This window comes from Phymastichus coffea, unplaced genomic scaffold, assembly GCF_024137745.1.
Source record: "Phymastichus coffea isolate CEN01 unplaced genomic scaffold, Cenicafe_Pcof_1.1 PCOF00045, whole genome shotgun sequence".
Lineage (NCBI taxonomy): Eukaryota > Metazoa > Arthropoda > Insecta > Hymenoptera > Eulophidae > Phymastichus > Phymastichus coffea.
Genome location: NW_026706856.1, coordinates 249,667 through 267,619, shown reverse-complemented (window position 1 = coordinate 267,619; position 17,953 = coordinate 249,667). Strand labels below are relative to the sequence as shown.

The 17,953-nt window shown below is 39.2% G+C and overlaps 2 protein-coding genes across 4 annotated transcripts; both read right to left on the bottom strand.

Annotated features, from left to right (window-relative positions):
• Window positions 1-1,303: 1,303 nt before the first annotated feature.
• LOC131664780 (polyubiquitin-A) lies at window positions 1,304-5,734 on the bottom strand. Its single transcript, XM_058936137.1, has 2 exons — window positions 5,579-5,734; window positions 1,304-3,889 (listed from the first exon to the last, which is right to left on the bottom strand). The coding sequence occupies exon 2, from the start codon at window positions 3,881-3,883 to the stop codon at window positions 1,370-1,372; it is 2,514 nt and encodes an 837-aa protein (XP_058792120.1). The 5' UTR covers window positions 3,884-3,889; window positions 5,579-5,734; the 3' UTR covers window positions 1,304-1,369.
• A 2,234-nt stretch (window positions 5,735-7,968) lies between these two features.
• LOC131664727 (zinc finger RNA-binding protein) lies at window positions 7,969-17,329 on the bottom strand. Of its 3 annotated transcripts, none has more exons than XM_058936039.1 (11): window positions 17,038-17,329; window positions 16,105-16,268; window positions 15,618-15,953; window positions 14,501-15,079; window positions 13,787-14,431; window positions 13,445-13,703; window positions 13,172-13,359; window positions 11,663-11,811; window positions 10,124-10,219; window positions 9,932-10,052; window positions 7,969-9,655 (listed from the first exon to the last, which is right to left on the bottom strand). In XM_058936039.1, exons 1-11 carry the CDS (start codon window positions 17,085-17,087, stop codon window positions 9,375-9,377), a joined length of 2,868 nt encoding a protein of 955 aa, XP_058792022.1. In that variant the 5' UTR covers window positions 17,088-17,329; the 3' UTR covers window positions 7,969-9,374. The 3 variants fall into 3 exon arrangements, with proteins under 3 accessions (XP_058792022.1, XP_058792021.1, XP_058792023.1); XM_058936038.1 differs by having other exon boundaries at window positions 7,972-9,655; window positions 15,618-15,944; window positions 17,038-17,317; XM_058936040.1 differs by having other exon boundaries at window positions 7,974-9,655; window positions 14,501-14,968; window positions 15,618-15,944; window positions 17,038-17,208.
• Window positions 17,330-17,953: the final 624 nt, after the last annotated feature.

Sequence of the window (17,953 nt, the reverse complement as noted above, 5' to 3'; positions counted from 1 at the left end):
GAATTATTATTTGAATTATTATGATTAACTATTTGACCATAGCTAGCTGTCTCTCTCTCTTTTTCTGCTCTGCTCTTCTCTTTCATCACAGTAAGTCGTATCCAGCTGTATTCCAGCATTTGAATGCAAAGAGAAAGTGAAGCGACGCTAACGGTCATTGTGAACTGCTCAGTCGTTGGAGAGTTACGTTAAAAAATCAATATAAAATTGTTCGAGCAATCGCAAGCACATTAATCTAATTGAATAAAAATGTACTCATGCCGCAAGCGCGATGCATATGTGTATATATATATATATATATATATGTGCACGTATCTCCTATGCCGCTGCTACCCCCACTACTTGACAATTTTGATGCGCTCAGTCGAAAACGTCGGACTTCGCGTCGTTTCTGGTCTATTTTGCATATTTTTTTTCATAACCAGAATATACGTTTTGAAGCGGAAAATATCTACTTTTCGAAACTCTTTTTAAAATTTAAATTCAACTTGCCGTTTCGACTGGGGAAGCGTCGAAAAATTTCGCATAAATTTGTTTAAACGCTGATTGCGTAAAAACTAACTATTGCACAGAATCAGGATTTCGTGCACTTAAACTAAATATATCCAGCTACTATTGTTTTGAATTTCAGCTCCTAAAGTAAAAAATTGGCGAAGATACGATTTTTTTTTACAAGTAGGAGATATCCCGTTTTTTCCGAGTTTTTTCAGCATTTTATGATGTTACAACGTCGCGCGATAGCTCATTTAATTTATTATTTGACAACTTTCAACTTTTACATTGATACTGTTGCAATCGCTACCTTATTTGCAAAGTTACAGAGAAAAAACAAAAAAAGTGCGATTTCTTGCTTAAAATTGTTAATAACAAATTCTGGAACAATCTTTGAGAATTTAAAAGTATGTAAAATTGAAGGGGGCGACATACTAGATACGATAGCACTATTGGTTACCTGTATAGAATTATGTTACGAAAAAATCCCTATTGCTTGGCCTAGATGGTCTATACTTAGTATGTCGATGATACTGACCAGATCCTAGTGCCAGCGCACCATACATATTTTCAGATTTACTGTTTCAAAGCTTCGATTATTGGCATTCAGTCGATATGCCAATTGCTTACTTTTTTGTCCATTGTTTTACTGGATATTTAAGTACGCGCTACTCCTATAATTCAATGCTTCCGGCCAAACCAACTTTCATTTGAACAGTAACTAATAAATCAGAATTTGCTCAATACTACATACGGTCATACCTCCTGTCCCGTTAACCCTGTACGATATAGTAAATCAAAACACACAAAATTTAATACCATAAAAACTTACATTTATTTAATTTCAAATAAATAAATTAGACATAATGGATAAAATTTAATTGCCACCCCGAAGTCGCAACACCAAATGAAGCGTCGACTCCTTTTGTATATTGTAATCTGACAGTGTACGACCATCCTCAAGTTGCTTGCCTGCAAAGATCAACCTCTGCTGGTCCGGCGGTATGCCTTCCTTGTCCTGGATCTTGGCCTTGACATTTTCAATGGTGTCAGAAGCCTCCACTTCCAATGTAATAGTCTTGCCCGTTAAGGTCTTTACGAAAATCTGCATACCACCACGAAGTCGCAGCACAAGGTGAAGGGTAGATTCCTTTTGAATGTTGTAGTCGGACAGTGTACGACCATCCTCAAGTTGCTTGCCTGCAAAGATCAACCTCTGCTGGTCCGGCGGTATGCCTTCCTTGTCCTGGATCTTGGCCTTGACATTTTCAATGGTGTCAGAAGCCTCCACTTCCAATGTAATAGTCTTGCCCGTTAAGGTTTTTACGAAAATCTGCATACCACCACGAAGTCGCAGTACAAGGTGAAGGGTAGATTCCTTTTGAATGTTGTAGTCGGACAGCGTACGACCATCTTCGAGTTGCTTGCCTGCAAAGATCAACCTCTGCTGATCCGGCGGTATGCCTTCCTTGTCCTGGATCTTGGCCTTGACATTTTCAATGGTGTCAGAAGCCTCCACTTCCAATGTAATAGTCTTGCCCGTTAAGGTTTTTACGAAAATCTGCATACCACCACGAAGTCGCAGTACAAGGTGAAGGGTAGATTCCTTTTGAATGTTGTAGTCGGACAGCGTACGACCATCTTCGAGTTGCTTGCCTGCAAAGATCAACCTCTGCTGATCCGGCGGTATGCCTTCCTTGTCCTGGATCTTGGCCTTGACATTTTCAATGGTGTCAGAAGCCTCCACTTCCAATGTAATAGTCTTGCCCGTTAAGGTTTTTACGAAAATCTGCATACCACCACGAAGTCGCAATACAAGGTGAAGGGTAGATTCCTTTTGAATGTTGTAGTCGGACAGCGTACGACCATCTTCGAGTTGCTTGCCTGCAAAGATCAACCTCTGCTGATCCGGCGGTATGCCTTCCTTGTCCTGGATCTTAGCCTTGACATTCTCAATGGTGTCAGAAGCCTCCACTTCCAATGTAATAGTCTTTCCCGTTAGGGTCTTTACGAAAATCTGCATACCACCACGAAGTCGCAACACCAAATGAAGCGTCGACTCCTTTTGTATATTGTAATCTGACAGTGTACGACCATCCTCAAGTTGCTTGCCTGCAAAGATCAACCTCTGCTGGTCCGGCGGTATGCCTTCCTTGTCCTGGATCTTGGCCTTGACATTTTCAATGGTGTCAGAAGCCTCCACTTCCAATGTAATAGTCTTGCCCGTTAAGGTCTTTACAAAGATCTGCATACCACCACGAAGTCGCAGCACAAGGTGAAGGGTAGATTCCTTTTGAATGTTGTAGTCGGACAGTGTACGACCATCTTCGAGTTGCTTGCCTGCAAAGATCAACCTCTGCTGGTCCGGCGGTATGCCTTCCTTGTCCTGGATCTTGGCCTTGACATTTTCAATGGTGTCAGAAGCCTCCACTTCCAATGTAATAGTCTTGCCCGTTAAGGTTTTTACGAAAATCTGCATACCACCACGAAGTCGCAGCACAAGGTGAAGCGTCGACTCCTTTTGTATATTGTAATCTGACAGTGTACGACCATCCTCAAGTTGCTTGCCTGCAAAGATCAACCTCTGCTGGTCCGGCGGTATGCCTTCCTTGTCCTGGATCTTGGCCTTGACATTTTCAATGGTGTCAGAAGCCTCCACTTCCAATGTAATAGTCTTGCCCGTTAAGGTTTTTACGAAAATCTGCATACCACCACGAAGTCGCAGTACAAGGTGAAGGGTAGATTCCTTTTGAATGTTGTAGTCGGACAGCGTACGACCATCTTCGAGTTGCTTGCCTGCAAAGATCAACCTCTGCTGATCCGGCGGTATGCCTTCCTTGTCCTGGATCTTGGCCTTGACATTTTCAATGGTGTCAGAAGCCTCCACTTCCAATGTAATAGTCTTGCCCGTTAAGGTTTTTACGAAAATCTGCATACCACCACGAAGTCGCAGTACAAGGTGAAGGGTAGATTCCTTTTGAATGTTGTAGTCGGACAGCGTACGACCATCTTCGAGTTGCTTGCCTGCAAAGATCAACCTCTGCTGGTCCGGCGGTATGCCTTCCTTATCCTGGATCTTGGCCTTGACATTTTCAATGGTGTCAGAAGCCTCCACTTCCAATGTAATAGTCTTGCCCGTTAAGGTCTTTACGAAAATCTGCATACCACCACGAAGTCGCAGCACAAGGTGAAGAGTAGATTCCTTTTGAATGTTGTAGTCGGACAGTGTACGACCATCTTCGAGTTGCTTGCCTGCAAAGATCAACCTCTGCTGGTCCGGCGGTATGCCTTCCTTGTCCTGGATCTTGGCCTTGACATTTTCAATGGTGTCAGAAGCCTCCACTTCCAATGTAATGGTCTTGCCCGTTAAGGTCTTTACAAAGATCTGCATGTTTATCTAAATGTAGAACAAGAATATATATTAGATATTTAAAATATCTGTGAATCGTGCAAGAAAATGGTAGACAATTTAGCATAGATAAAAATATCAATCCAATAGATATGAAATAATAATTTAGCAAGTCTGAAGAAAGCAAGGGTTTTTTTTACTTCAATATTGATAACGGATATGATAATGAAGACAATAGGAACCCTTCTCTCAAAATAGATAAGAGAATTACACCAATGCGAAAACAGCCCGACACAAATAACATTTTATTAAAAAAAATGATCATATCTCACATATGTCTAATTATACTTCTCGAAAAAATAATTATTTGTTATTGTACCATTATATATCTCATAAAAAAAAATCATTATCTATAATTCATCTCCTATTTATTCACATAAAAGACATAATTAAGCAAAAATAAATTCACAGAAAAATTGTACCTTCTGTAGTCTGAATTGTACCATCAGTACAATTCTATAAATTTGTTTCTAAAAGAAATAATAGAACAATTACAAATTACCACTAATTGTTACAACTTACAAGGATGTCATCCGGAAATGCACTTTGCACAGGCGTAGAGCTTTGTAATTGTCCTATTATTTCTTTTAGAAACAAATTTATAGAATTGTACTGATGGTACAATTCAGACTACAGAAGGTACAATTTTTCTGTGAATTTATTTTTGCTTAATTATGTCTTTTATGTGAATAAATAGGAGGTGAATTATTGATAACGATATTTTTTTTTTATGAGAAATATAATGGTACAATAACAAATAATTATTTTTTCGAGAAGTACAATCAGACATACGTGAGATGTGATCATTTTTTTTTATAAAATGTTATTTGTGTCGGGCTGTTTTCGCATCGGTGAGAATTACTAAAGAACAGCTATCTCAAAATGGCGTACACGTTGAAGCTGACTCACACATATATATATATATATATATATATATATATATAAGATGCATCTATAAGAAGACATTTACTGTTCTACATAGAAACTGTACATGAACTACTTGTCGCGAGGAATAATAATCAGCAGAAGCGAAAACAATATCGAATCATACGGGTTTACTTTGAACGTTAACGTAACGTTTTATGATTTCATTAATTTTGATAGATTTTACCTACTCCATATTCTCATTCAGAAAATTTATATTAAATAGACTAAAGTACCGAAAACAAAGTATTTTACTTAAGAAGAGAATAACTGGAGGTGGGAGCCGAAGTGTCCTTGTAAGCAACGAATATAGATGCTTATCTATATTCATTGTCGTAAGGCAGACGACTGCATTTATAATTATTAGAAAATAAATCCCGATATTGCTATAGTTGTAATAATATAATGACTAGTTATGCATCTAGATATTTGTAGTCACTGCGTTATTTAACTACTTTTGTTAATTGACATACGTAACAACTGAAACGGTAAATCGGACAATGTTAGTGCGTATCAGATGCCTAGTCTCGAGTTGAAATTAATTGAACAAAGACAAACAGCTGACAATGAGTTGTGAAGCAAACGTCTCAATCGCAAATATTTATCGCAAAAAAGAGAATATAATTATATTACTATCGAAATATGGAATAATGAATTGTAATTAAAAATGAGCATAGTAAAAAGGATAAAATAGTAGAAAGAGTAGTAAAGAGGTTTGCAGACATGAAGCGGGATTAAGTTTTGGACACTCACCTCAGTCTAAATGTCTTGTCAAATATATGAATCAAGCAAGAAAAAGGTAGATGTAATTATTAAGAAAGAAATAGCTCTTCAGAATTGTACAGCTCTGCTGTTGTCTCGTGAACCAATGCTTGCTCGGAGTACATGCAGTAGTATTTATAGAAGCGAGCCCAAGAGTGAGGCTTGGCCTGCTGTGATTGGTCAGAGTCGAGCGCTCTGTGCGTATCGATTAACTTGCGCCATTGGTCTTTCCCATGACCTATGTGTATATATATATATATATATATATATATATATATATATATATACATACATACATGCATTGTACACGTATAACGATCAATATAGCAGAACGAGTGGAGAACTTCTAGAAAATTCTCGAAAGTAGACAGATCTTCTTTATGTGTAATAACCGACGCGGGGGCGACGTCTAGGAGATAGTCGAAAATAGAATAGTTTGAATTTAAGACTTATTTGACTTCTTGCTTGATTTCGTTTTCGATGCCTTTCTACGGTTGTTATAGTTAAATTTGCACGAGGTTGCAACAATGGCTTTTGTGGCTCCATACCTTTGATCGCAAGAAAATCAGTGCGTCAAACTAAGCGCGTTCAGAAAATATGAGATTGCTCATCTTCATCAGTTTCCTGTTATTTATCAATGACTTTAGACGTAAAAGCACTGCTAATTTTACGTTTCTTTCTGTTGGCTGTACTTTACAAAGAGACAAAGAGAGATATTTTTGCGTTACATACGCCTACATGCATGCAACATTTATCTTTAGACTTACCAAGTAGAGTAGAGAAAAATATGAAAAAAATCTTTTTTAATAACCGATTGAGATTCAAAAGCACAACATTATTTGTATATTATAGACTTTTATGACGTTCGTATAAGCTTCGCATTATTTCCGTTTCTGATCCGCAGTTGCGGCACGTGAAAATTGGAGTAATTAAATTAAACTAGCTACACAAACGTGCGTTATGGCATCGATCACAAAAGCGATTGATTTTTTGCGTTATCTTCTATTATTGATATTTTCATCATCGACATTATTGCCTTAATTTTTATATCTTATTTTATCCAACAACAAGTCATCAATTGATTACGCAAGCATGTCCAACATGAACAACTGTAAAGAATAACGTGCTGGATTACTAATTATAACCAAGTTGTGAACGAGCGAACGGGTAACTGCGTACCTACGCATCATATAAAAGAGGGACCCGAGGCATTGTGAGAAAAAGCGCGTCTTTCATTTTCAGGTAACTCGATTAAGCTATATACTTCGGCTCGGTTAAACTGATGCAATAAGTGGCACAAAACACGCAACAATATGCTTAATCATACAGGCAATGCTGCCATTGGACAAATCATCGGACAAAATAAAAAGCTTTAAACAAATTGATCGAAACAATTCAATTTTTTTTTAAATTTTTGTCATTATTAAAAAATTCTATTATACGGTATAATCTTATCGACATCAATCTAATATCAATATAATCCTAGAATTCTAATTAAAATTTCGAAAAAATATGAGGGCATTAGTTATTTGAATGAAAAGCGCGCATGATGAGGCACTTTTTCCGTGAAAAACTTGTTTGTCATAAATTAAGAAACACAAACCTTTCATGTGGAACTCTTTTTTAACTGAATAATTTTGATTATTTATGGCTAGTGATGGCAGAATTTTAAATTGATTTCCATTAAAAAATATTTATATTAACTTGAAGGGACTTTCTACATAAGGAGACATCGACCATCAGACATTTACCATGGTGAAAAAAGATAGTCCAATGATATAGTATTGTACTAATAACGTTAATATGTATAGTATATCTATATTTTTTATCATTGTTCGCATTCAGCGCAATTATGGATATAACCAGATGTTCAACAATTTATTTTTTCACTTGATAATCTCGATGCACGTCTGATGGCCAATGTCCGACGTATTTAAGTTACGATTAGCTATTGGCATCATTTAAAAATTGTATTATTACCACTTACGCGAAGTCAATGCTAACTTAAAAAATGTACTAAATATATTATTAAATTACGTTATTTTTTTATTTTTTACGTTTTCTTGAAAGGGATAGATATTGATTTTATAAAAAATTGAATATTATAAACCGTATTTATTTGTTGTAAAAACAAAATCAATTTTAATAAAATGTTAACTTCAATTTTTTTTTTGCAATTACTCGTGATGTGCTTCAGTCAAATGAGCCCATCCCATTAAAATCGTTTCAACCGATTCCAGAGATATCCTTACACATAAATTTAAATTCGAATATAGAACTTCCTCTTTAATGTCGGCGAAAAACCAAATACAATGATAATACTATATGACTTTTCTCAAGTAATTTGTACGTTGAATTTGTTCAAAAACCAAGTATGAGTAGAAATTGTACTGTATATTTATTATTTCAAAAGTGTCTAACAAAAACTTAGCGGGTACAAAGTCTTGTGAAATTGAGATTTTTTCCTTGTTATCAATGAAAAAAATGAAACAAATACTGTTATGTTATTTGTAATTTATTTTATCATATTAGGAACGTGGTTAATTCAAATAGATGACACTAATGGAGTGCAATTTTATTAAAACTATTCAAAATCATTAAGTATTAAAGTACAAAGAAAATAAGAAAAAACCTTTCTTCTGATACAATTCGATTACAATATAAATCGAGTGAAAAACTACTCTACTCGCAAAGACATCGCTAAACAGCTCTTGCTTATTGAAAGCCAACGAAAAAGCAGTCTTAATTCATTCGCGAATTGCAATACTTATATAAGTGATTGTGTGTTGTGTATGTGTGTGTGGTCACTATTACTTATATCACTGTAGATAGTGCTATAAAGCGATAAAAGTAATAAACAATTGTCAATACACAAATTTATTAGGAATGGTGATTTTGTAAAAATTAAAATTTCTATTACTTTCTATATTTTTTCAATTTTATTATTTTCACTTTGTCAAGTGAAATTCTTTTTCTTATTAATACACTGTGTAGCTATACATTGACTTTTGAAAATAATTTACTGTTATTACGTGGCCCAATACAAAATTATTAATAATTATGCAGTATTTGTTTACATTGATTTTGTCAAAGTCATGTATCAATCAATGAGGTCTATGCTTTTAAAGGTTTGATACCTCAGAATTACATGTAGCTTTTCAAAGAAAGCTTCATTGTAAAAGATATTTGTTAATAATTTCATTTTTTCCCAAACCACATTCATTTGATCTTACTTCTTTATCTGAATAAGACTACACACACACAACATACACATAATGTCCTAATACAAACTACATCTATTCTTAACTTTCAAGTTACAAATCTCCGGTTCCGTTCAAACTTTGCTTTCTTTCACAAGACAACTGTGATTGATTTCCAGTGTTATTTCGAAGATGCATTGCCAAACGAGAAGTTCCAACCAATCAAACTGTCTAGTTCGTTCGTCGCTTCGATAAGAATCTATAACGTTTGAACTTTGTTATTGTACCGATTGCCTGCTTCTAGAAGAATAAACACTATCGCTTTCAATGCGATACTCTAAGAATTACCGTTTACACTGTAAATTCGGCAATTACATCTTTAGTTTTATATTTAAAAAAGCAATCTTTGAAAAAGCTGTAGCTTTATTTTGTTCTTTGCTTATTATAAATTGTTTCTTTTGCAAACAAGCAATTGCCACAATACACATTTCAGAGGGAAAACCGTTAAACGGCGTACATCATGATTTTTTTAGACTTTTTTGTTATAAGTTACGGCTTAAGTATTAAATTGAATGTTTTGGTTAAATCTACTTGGAGTCAGTCTCCATCTTAACTTCCTCGGCCTTTTTATCCTTTTTTGAAGCTTCACTATCGGTGCCCTCGCCGTTGCTATTGTCGCGTCTCCTTTTGCGGGTAAAAGCTTTGTGCTTTGGTGGTGGAAGCTGTTCCATGCCAAGAACTTTGTGAATCTGTCTGAACGCGACAAGCCTTAAAGCGTGTTGTGCCGAGGCAGTAATATCCTCGCGTTGTTGGACTGTCATGTTGCCAATGGCATCGACTGGATCCTTTTCGCACGGGTCAGCCAATCCTGCAACACAGTGATAAGAAAACCCATTTTGAAGTGTTGAAACATCATCATTTGATCTAGTTGAAATTTATTATTTCGCTATTGAATCAGATTGCCAAAATCATCTACGAAAATTGAACAAGAATGTCGCTCAATGATCAAGATGCCAAAAAACTTGTCTTCAAGATCAATAAACAATTCTGTGCAATTCTCAGTCTCGTCATCGATATCATCACACAAAATCGTTCGACTTAAATAAAACCATTGAAAAAAAGGAAACAAGAGATAGCCATTCACCTGGACTTCCTGGAAGTAAAATTCCACCAGCAACACACTCGAGAAGTCGCCTCAGTGCGGCTCCTGGACTCAAAGGTACTCCTGCGGTGCTCAACACTTTTTCAGTCAGTAACTCCAAAGCCTGCAGATAAAAATAAAGAAGATTGAACGAGTGATGTGAATAAAGTATTAATTACCAATACAAAGGCTTACCCATGGATTCAATGGGCCCCAAGTGGGCACGCGATTGCACAAATCGCGCATTATACGTATAATCATCACACAGCTCTGCAATGAAGTTGCTCTAGCCTGTTGGACAATAAAAAATGATATGAAAATGATCATCGATCGAAAATAATCCAAGTATCGTCCTATTCTAGGTCAAAACTTTGCTTTGTGCGGGCTTAGCTTCTATAATCTTCCAGCCTCGTGCCTGAATCGTATTATTTTGAGTAATTTTTGTTATTATAATTATAATTATATTATTATTACAATAATGTTTATCCCATATCAGTATTACCGGGTGTTTATCATGTGTTGGTGTCACCGATTGTAATTGTAGATGTAAAAGAAAAAACATCAACAAGAAATACTGTCCGGTAAATTATACCAGTAACTATAAGACGTAATTGGAGGGGGAGAGGTGTGGGGGAACAAGATGGTAACGCAACGTTATTAATCAATGAAAAAAAACACCCGGTACACGTATCAACACCACTGTGTGCTTGTGCTTGTCTGTCTCTTGGTCATAATAGGTAACATTATTATTCTAGTGCTCGTTGGCGGTATATTTATTGAAAAAAAAAACAATATAAAGAATCGAGCGTCGTTAATTCATTAATTTCATATGAAATCTTAAATAATAGAGTAGTAAAATAAAGCGAGCATAAGACTCAATCAAGCAATAAGCAAATCAATCGTTGACTAGTCAATTTCTTTGACGAGCTAATGCAACATCTAAGACAGACCTAGAACAGACTCAGTCTAGGCTACACGCTGCACCATCATCCAGAATAATTAATGGTAAATTGCATGGAAATCGGTAATTTTCCATTTCAATGAACAACAGTAATTCAATGGCCAACCTAATCTCTCAATAGTCAATGTAATATTGATGATCACGACTTTATTATTCTGGATATTGTAAACATACAAGGTAAAAGATATACTCAGTGATCGATGGCGGACCTCGGACGAGTGCAGCCTGGTCTCGTTCGTTGAAACGGCAAAAGCTGTACTCGCACGCAAGTTCACGCATGGAAATAGTTTGTTTGAATCCACTCTCGACACTTGATTATGAGCGGTATTCGTAGTATTCAAATCAGTCTCATCCTATCTGCGGTACAAGTTTCCGATCAATTAACTTACTCAAGCTCAAACTAAACAATGCAAAAGCATAATCGAGTGTCTGCAAACGTGACTATCTCCTTTATTCTGATTCAAGCGCTACATTGGAATAGTTGCTTGTAAATAATGCACATCACGAGGCTGGAAGTATCTATGATTGCTATGATTTTTTCTACAAGTTTTTTTCGGCAGCTGTCTCTTTTGATTGGAAAAATATAAGAGAGACAGACGGGTGGCGGAGGGAATGACAATATGGTAAATGGTACTCATTTTTTATCGGGAATATCCCCTTTTCCAAAATTATCAAAGCTAATGTTGCAAAGGCTTGCTGACGGGAATCGACTTGACAGATTTAGAAAGATCTAAGAAAACGTTCTGTTTTGAATGGTTGATTTGAGTTCAAACCTGAAACCACTTGGCATGCCTGAGTGCAGCTAAAGCCTCCAAACACTTAGCCTTGGGAAGTACATCTGGTGGGTCCGGTTTCGTCGCGGCCGGCGTCGCGGGTGCTGTTTGTTGTGTGGCAGCTCCCTGTTGCTGCTGTCCAGCATTATCTGAGGTTCCAACAAAGAAAGCACAACACGCTTAGACAATACTTAGAGTGTTTGATCATGCCCTGATTCATTATATATCCCTCTATTTATTTCCGTTTTCTTTTTCTTTTCTATTTGTCTTTATTTCTTTTCTTTTGGCTTGCTATGTAATTACTTGGTTCAGTTACGATACAAATATCTGCCGTTTTCTCACGTTGTTACACAAAATAAAAGAAAATGAAGAAACAATTGAGCGGTGAAACTCAAGATGGAGTGTGCTCCGACGCGAGAACGTTTTTTTCTCTATTTCAGCATCATTTCTGCACGACTGGCGCATGCCGTGCAGAAATAATGTTCGGCGCGTCAACATTGATAGTGTTAATCATTTTACTTGCAATTAAATAAAGAAGAAAAAAACGAAAGAAAGGCTATTGCAAATGATACGCTACCACTATCATTGCTAGCAATGAATATAAGTGCCAAAAAACGTTAAGCGTCTGACAACACTCGGTTATCAGATATAGAGGGTGAGTATTGATATGCATGATCAAAAAATCCATAGTTTTCAGATTGCCTCAGCGTTATTTTCCGTCGATATCGTAAAGCGTACCCATGTTTATATTGCGATATCACAGGAAAACTCTTCTTTGAAGGAGACTCTAGCTTGCTGCTGTAAACTTGAATCGTTGACTAAACCGTGACTCATTGTAATTGACAAAATTCTCATTTGCTCTGGAACGTGTCCGAATTATTGAAAAATTTAACTGATCTTCAGTGGATCATTTGAGATAAATAACGGAAAAGTTCATTTGCACATCAAGTTTACGCTCACTCTTTTCCGTAAGCTTTTTCGACGATTATTTTATTACCACAAGCCTTAACTTTAGATATGGCGAACTTCATGCAACGCTAGGGTACTTGTAACTAGGCGGAACTCAAGACACGCTCGAGTTGTCCAATAAAAACAAATGCCTTGGCGTTGTGAAGGTCTAATTATAATTATGGAGCGTATTGTAGTTATTGCTATATTTATACATGTACATATATATGTATGTATACATACATACATACATACATACAACAAACACGCACGCACGCACACGCATACACACGCACACACCGATGACCTGGCCCCGAACTCCTTGATGCTGTAAAAGAACTGTATCATCTTACCTGATGCTTGCAAAAGAACGTTACTAAGAACCGTTTGTAGGCCATGAAAAGAACAAACTAAATCGAATGGCTCTAATGAACTGAACCGTACACTTTTAATAGTCAAAGGAAAATAAAAACCCTTCTATCAGAGCATTCTCTGCGAAGTGCGCTCATATTTCGATTATCCTTTTCTTGGCCAGTCTTAGCGCGCCAGCGATTAAATTACCTGCTACTACAGCGGTTTTCGTTGCGTCGCGCATCAGCGGACTAGTTAAGGTGACGCTGACGGTAACAGTGCCTCCTGACACTGTAAGAGCAGCTGATTCCGGATGTTTGCCTACGTTGTAAGTTTCTTCCGGCGCGACCGACTTCAACTGCAATGGCAAGATTTCAGCAACCTTATTCAGCAAAGTCCTAGAATTTCAGTCGACATATGTATTTATCCTTCTATAGCCAACAGTATTTGTTCAAGGCAGTAGTCAAACGTGTAAATACTTACCTAGTAGGCTTCTCAGCACATAATACCACAAGACAAACGTGATTGTCTCCCGAAAGCAGAAGACCTTTGGCCAGATTTCCAACTCGCATAACACCTCGGAGAATCCTAGAATCTTCCTTCTCTTTTTGGAAAGAGAAGAGATTGCCATCACTGCCATCTTCTTTCTGCGGAGCAGGCTTTTTATTGGCTTCATCCTTTTTCGTGGCGTCTTGAGCATTGTTCGATGCGGGTGCGCTCACTGGAGCAGGCGTCGGTGTTGCTATTTGAACAAATTAAGAAAATGTACGCGTGAAGCAGATAGCAAGGCGAGCGTAAGTATAAGTCTCATGGCAAGAAAACTACCTGATTCAGCGAGAGCGTCGGACACGAACTTGAGTGCCTTTTCAGTATGGGATACGATCTTTTGAACTGCCTGCAGTTCTTCCTCTTTCGGATAGATGGACGAGTGGTGAGCAATAACGTGCTTGTCATCCGAGGTGTCGGGTCGACGCTGGGGCCTCGGGAACATCATCATGGGCGGTGGTCCGGGGAAAGGTCTAGGCATCGGCGGGGCCCCGGGGCCACGTCCATATCGGCGATACCACTCGTAGTACTCGAAATCCTCCTCATAGCGGCGGCGCTCCTCCCAATACATCATCTCTTCATCCATCATCGGGCCCATGGGTCCTATCGGGCCAATCTGCGACATCTCGTCACGACGTCGCCTGTATTCGTCAACAACTAGGTTGGGGTTGACCTTCTTCTTATAGGCGAAGCGGTGCCGCCTTCCCTTCGTGTGCATATCTTTGGCGTTGGGGTCGTTGAAACGGCATTCGCACAGTTTGCAGTTAAAGCTAATAATCTTGCCATCTTCGGACTTGTTTTCCTCGATATATTCTTGGCCAACAGGCTGGATATCCTTCTCGTCAGTCGCCTGTTCCTCGGTGCCATCGTCAGCCTCGTCGATCTTAGAGTCCTGCCCGGCATTCACCGTTCCGAGGTTGCCAGCTGCAGATCGAAGCACGGGCGTGAGGGAACGTATTAGCTAAGAAACTAAGACGACGACTGAATACTCACATGCAACAAAGTTGATTTTAGGCGAAGCGGTGACGACGCCCTTCTTACTGGCTGCGGCTCCCTTAGCCGCACTCGGCTTGGGGTTGAGAACCGTGGGGTCAGCGCTAGGAATGGGCTTGCCAAGTTTAGTGTGTAGTTTGACGACCTTCTGGTGTTTGGCGCCGCGGATGTGGGCGGCGTATGCGTCGTTGCCGGTACACGTAACATCACAGAGTTCACAGCGCAGCGAGTTGCCAGCACCGCGGGCTGGCTGCTGCTGCGGCACCTTCAGCGAGGCCTCCTTCTTCTTGTGCTTCTGGCCCTCAAGATGCTCACGGTAGGTCTGTGGTCCGGCGCAGCTGATCTTGCAGACGTCACAGTAGTGTAGCTGCTGGGGCTTAGGCGGCTGCTTCGGCCGCATGGCCTTCATGCCGCCGCCTCCACCACCACCTCCTGAGCCGAAGCCCTTGCGCCCGTAGCCCTGCCAACCTCCGGTCTTCGGGTTAGTCGAATTGCTGTTCGCGCTCTGCTGAGCAACGTACATTGTCGCGGCGCTGTACAGCGCTGCGTCGTAGCCGGAGTACGCTGTACCCGCCGTTTCTAAAGAAAATGAAATTGAAGCCTCAACTCATTCTCGGCCCTTCTTTTCTCTCTCGCCCTTATTATTTCTTATTGCACTTTTTCCAATTATAAATAAATGGCGTTCTGAGAATCAATTTCATGTTTTTTAGTTCACGCCCTCCCACCCGCGTTATGCTCTACAATGTCTGTCCACAACTTGCAATTATAATTAATTTACGATTCAAACAGGAACTTGGATTCAAGTTTGATGTGACCACAATCTTGGGCTCTTTCTAAAATTTGCAACACTTTCGTAAGCTATTTGAACTTGAATTGTAGAAACAATGACATTTTTGAAAGTAAATACCAAATAAAAGATTGCATAGATACAAAAAGAATTAGATAGACAAGGAAAAAACAAAAATGTAAATCAAACATTAAGTAATATTCAAATTAGTTTATGATCATTTCCATTACTGTGGGTTTTCATGGAGTAATGCAGTTTTAAGGTAATCGTAGAAGCTTCAATATACCACCACTAGTTATAGACTGCACTCGAAGAAATCACAATACTTACTGTTGGTCACTGCAGCTGGGGCAGCAGCTGGCGCTGCTGGGGCAGAGTAACCAGAGGAGTATGCTGCGTTTTGTGAAGGATTGGGCTGTGGATAGGCTGTGCTGGAAGCCTGATAGGTTTTTGCTTGCCCAGTGGTTGCAGCCTGTCTAGGTGCTCCTGCGTAGGCACTGGTTGTGCTGTAGGCAGGCTTTGCAGCTTGGTAATGTGTCTCTGTGGTCGTATAGGTAGCTGCGGCAGCAGGCTGTTGATAATAAGTCTTGGTGGCGTCGTATGTCGCAGCTGGGGCAGCTCTGCCGTACCCGTAGTCGTAAGTCTGTGGAACAGCGCCTGGATTGGCTGCGTTAACAAGCATACTAGCTAGCGATCGCGAGCTTTCAAACAACTCAAACTCATTGGCACAGGACAGGATTGATCTAGCTGCAGCCAAAGCTGAATTGGACGCCGTCGAGGACTCGAGAGATAGCATCGAATGAGATGATATACTCACCAGCGTAAGTCGTTCCAGTTGCAGCGGCAGCTGCTGCTGCCTGATAAGTTTCGTAGCCAGTTGCCGCAGCGGCAGCCGGTCTCTGAGTGTAGGTCGCGGCAGTCGCGGCCGGAGTTACAGCGTAGCCAGCCTGGCCTGTCTGGTAAGCCGCTGCACTAGTGGCACTGTAAACCAAAATCGAGTTTTGACACGAGCACGCACAATTGCATTAATGAATTCGTAAGTCCGCAACCAGTTGGCGCAGGATATCTTGTACTTGGAGATAAAAGTACTTTATGCTAACTGACGCGTGGAGGCAACAAGCACATTGACTGTGGGCGCGGCAAAGAGAGCTGGACAAATGCAAGCATCATAACCGAAGTAAAACGTACCGAACAGGGACGTATAATTGTACGTTAATGAGCAAGACGCATGCGAGCGCAAGAACAAGATCAAAACAACGAGTGCAGCAAATTGCGGCAATTAAACCTACCGGGTGGAGAGAGAGTGAGAGAGAAAGAAAGAGAGAAAAAGAGAAAAAAAAGAGAGAAAGAAAGAGAGAAAGAAAGAGAGAAAGAGAGAAAAGAAGAGAACGCGACGTGTGAAAAATGGAAGTTTCCAAGCGTCGCGTGCGGAACGAGTTCAAAGTACAAGTTCTCTCAATTAGCCATAAGCAAAAAACAATAATTATCGAATTCATTGATTTGTTTGGAAAAACACTTGTAAATAATTTCCGATCCTAGTTTATATATCAAATAGATACACGGATTTAGCCGTATCGTCAGATTTGGTTGGGCAGCGACTCTTGAAAAAGCAATGGCGGCCGACAAGCCGGCGGACTGCATGCGAAACGGCTGCGGCGGCTTATAGCATTACGATATGGACAACGCGCACGAACGCGATTACAACAACGAACGTGATATAATTATTAATATAGAAGACTCGAGTGCATACCCATATTGCGTCCCACCGTGCGTAAATCCAAAATAATTGTTCTGGGCCATCCTTCCTTGCCGAGAGAATCCGGGAAAGGAACGAGGCTCTGCAGCAGCTCACGCAAGTCAAACCGGAGGAGGAAGTTGCTAGCCGCTAGCTCTATCTCTCTCCCCCCCCCCCTTCCTATCTCATTTTGTAGGGCGTTTGCCACGTACAAATCGCGCGTCGACCTGGTCGACTATTGCTCGTAAGTGCACGAATGAAAGAGAATAAAGCGCCCTTCCATTTACGCTATTGGCTCGTCCGTTACAACAAGCTGGCTTCGCCGCGGAGCGCGACATCTGTTTTTCCCGTCCACGGTTGGACAAAAAAGTAGGATTTAGGAAACTATATTATATCGAGTATTGCATAATTAATTTGTTTGTTTGAAATCAAATTGAGATCTTCTAAATTTCCAAGCCAAAAATTTGATCGCGTTCGATTGCGGTACATGAAAATATAATTCAAATAAAAAAAAATTTAGTGTCAAGGCTTCTCGTTATTCTGAACTAGTTCTTTCGAACTTTGAAATGACATACTAGCTAACAAACTTCTCGGTTTCTTTTAATAAAGAATATTCGTGCCACCATACTTGTTTTACGTTTTTACTTGCAAAATAGAACTTCAAAATTTATTGTAATCATTAAAATAATAATTGTCACGCTAGTAGCAATTGTCGTTATTATATTAACAAAACTAATAATTTATCTACTATCGCTCCCTGCCACAAGCAACCCTACGAATCCACGCAAATTTTACAAGTAAATATATCTAATTGCAAAGTCTTAGTCGTTAAAAGTACTAAAAATTGAAAACCTTGTCAAAGGTAAGAGTTGTTTTTTTTTATTATTTTCTGTTGTATATACTGATGAACCAGATAAATGATCATTAGATT

What these genes read in the sequence shown, in the direction of transcription:
- LOC131664780 (XM_058936137.1), bottom strand. Translation starts at nt 3,883, where the DNA reads ATGCAGATCTTTGTAAAGACCTTAACGGGCAAGACCATTACATTGGAA.
- LOC131664727 (XM_058936039.1), bottom strand. Translation starts at nt 17,087, where the DNA reads ATGGCCCAGAACAATTATTTTGGATTTACGCACGGTGGGACGCAATAT. An exon ending in GGCATGCCAAGTGGTTTCAG is followed by an intron (nt 10,220 to 11,662) that starts GTTTGAACTCAA and finishes ATTGTCCAACAG; the next exon opens with GCTAGAGCAACTTCATTGCA. An exon ending in TTTACTTCCAGGAAGTCCAG is followed by an intron (nt 9,656 to 9,931) that starts GTGAATGGCTAT and finishes ACTGTGTTGCAG; the next exon opens with GATTGGCTGACCCGTGCGAA.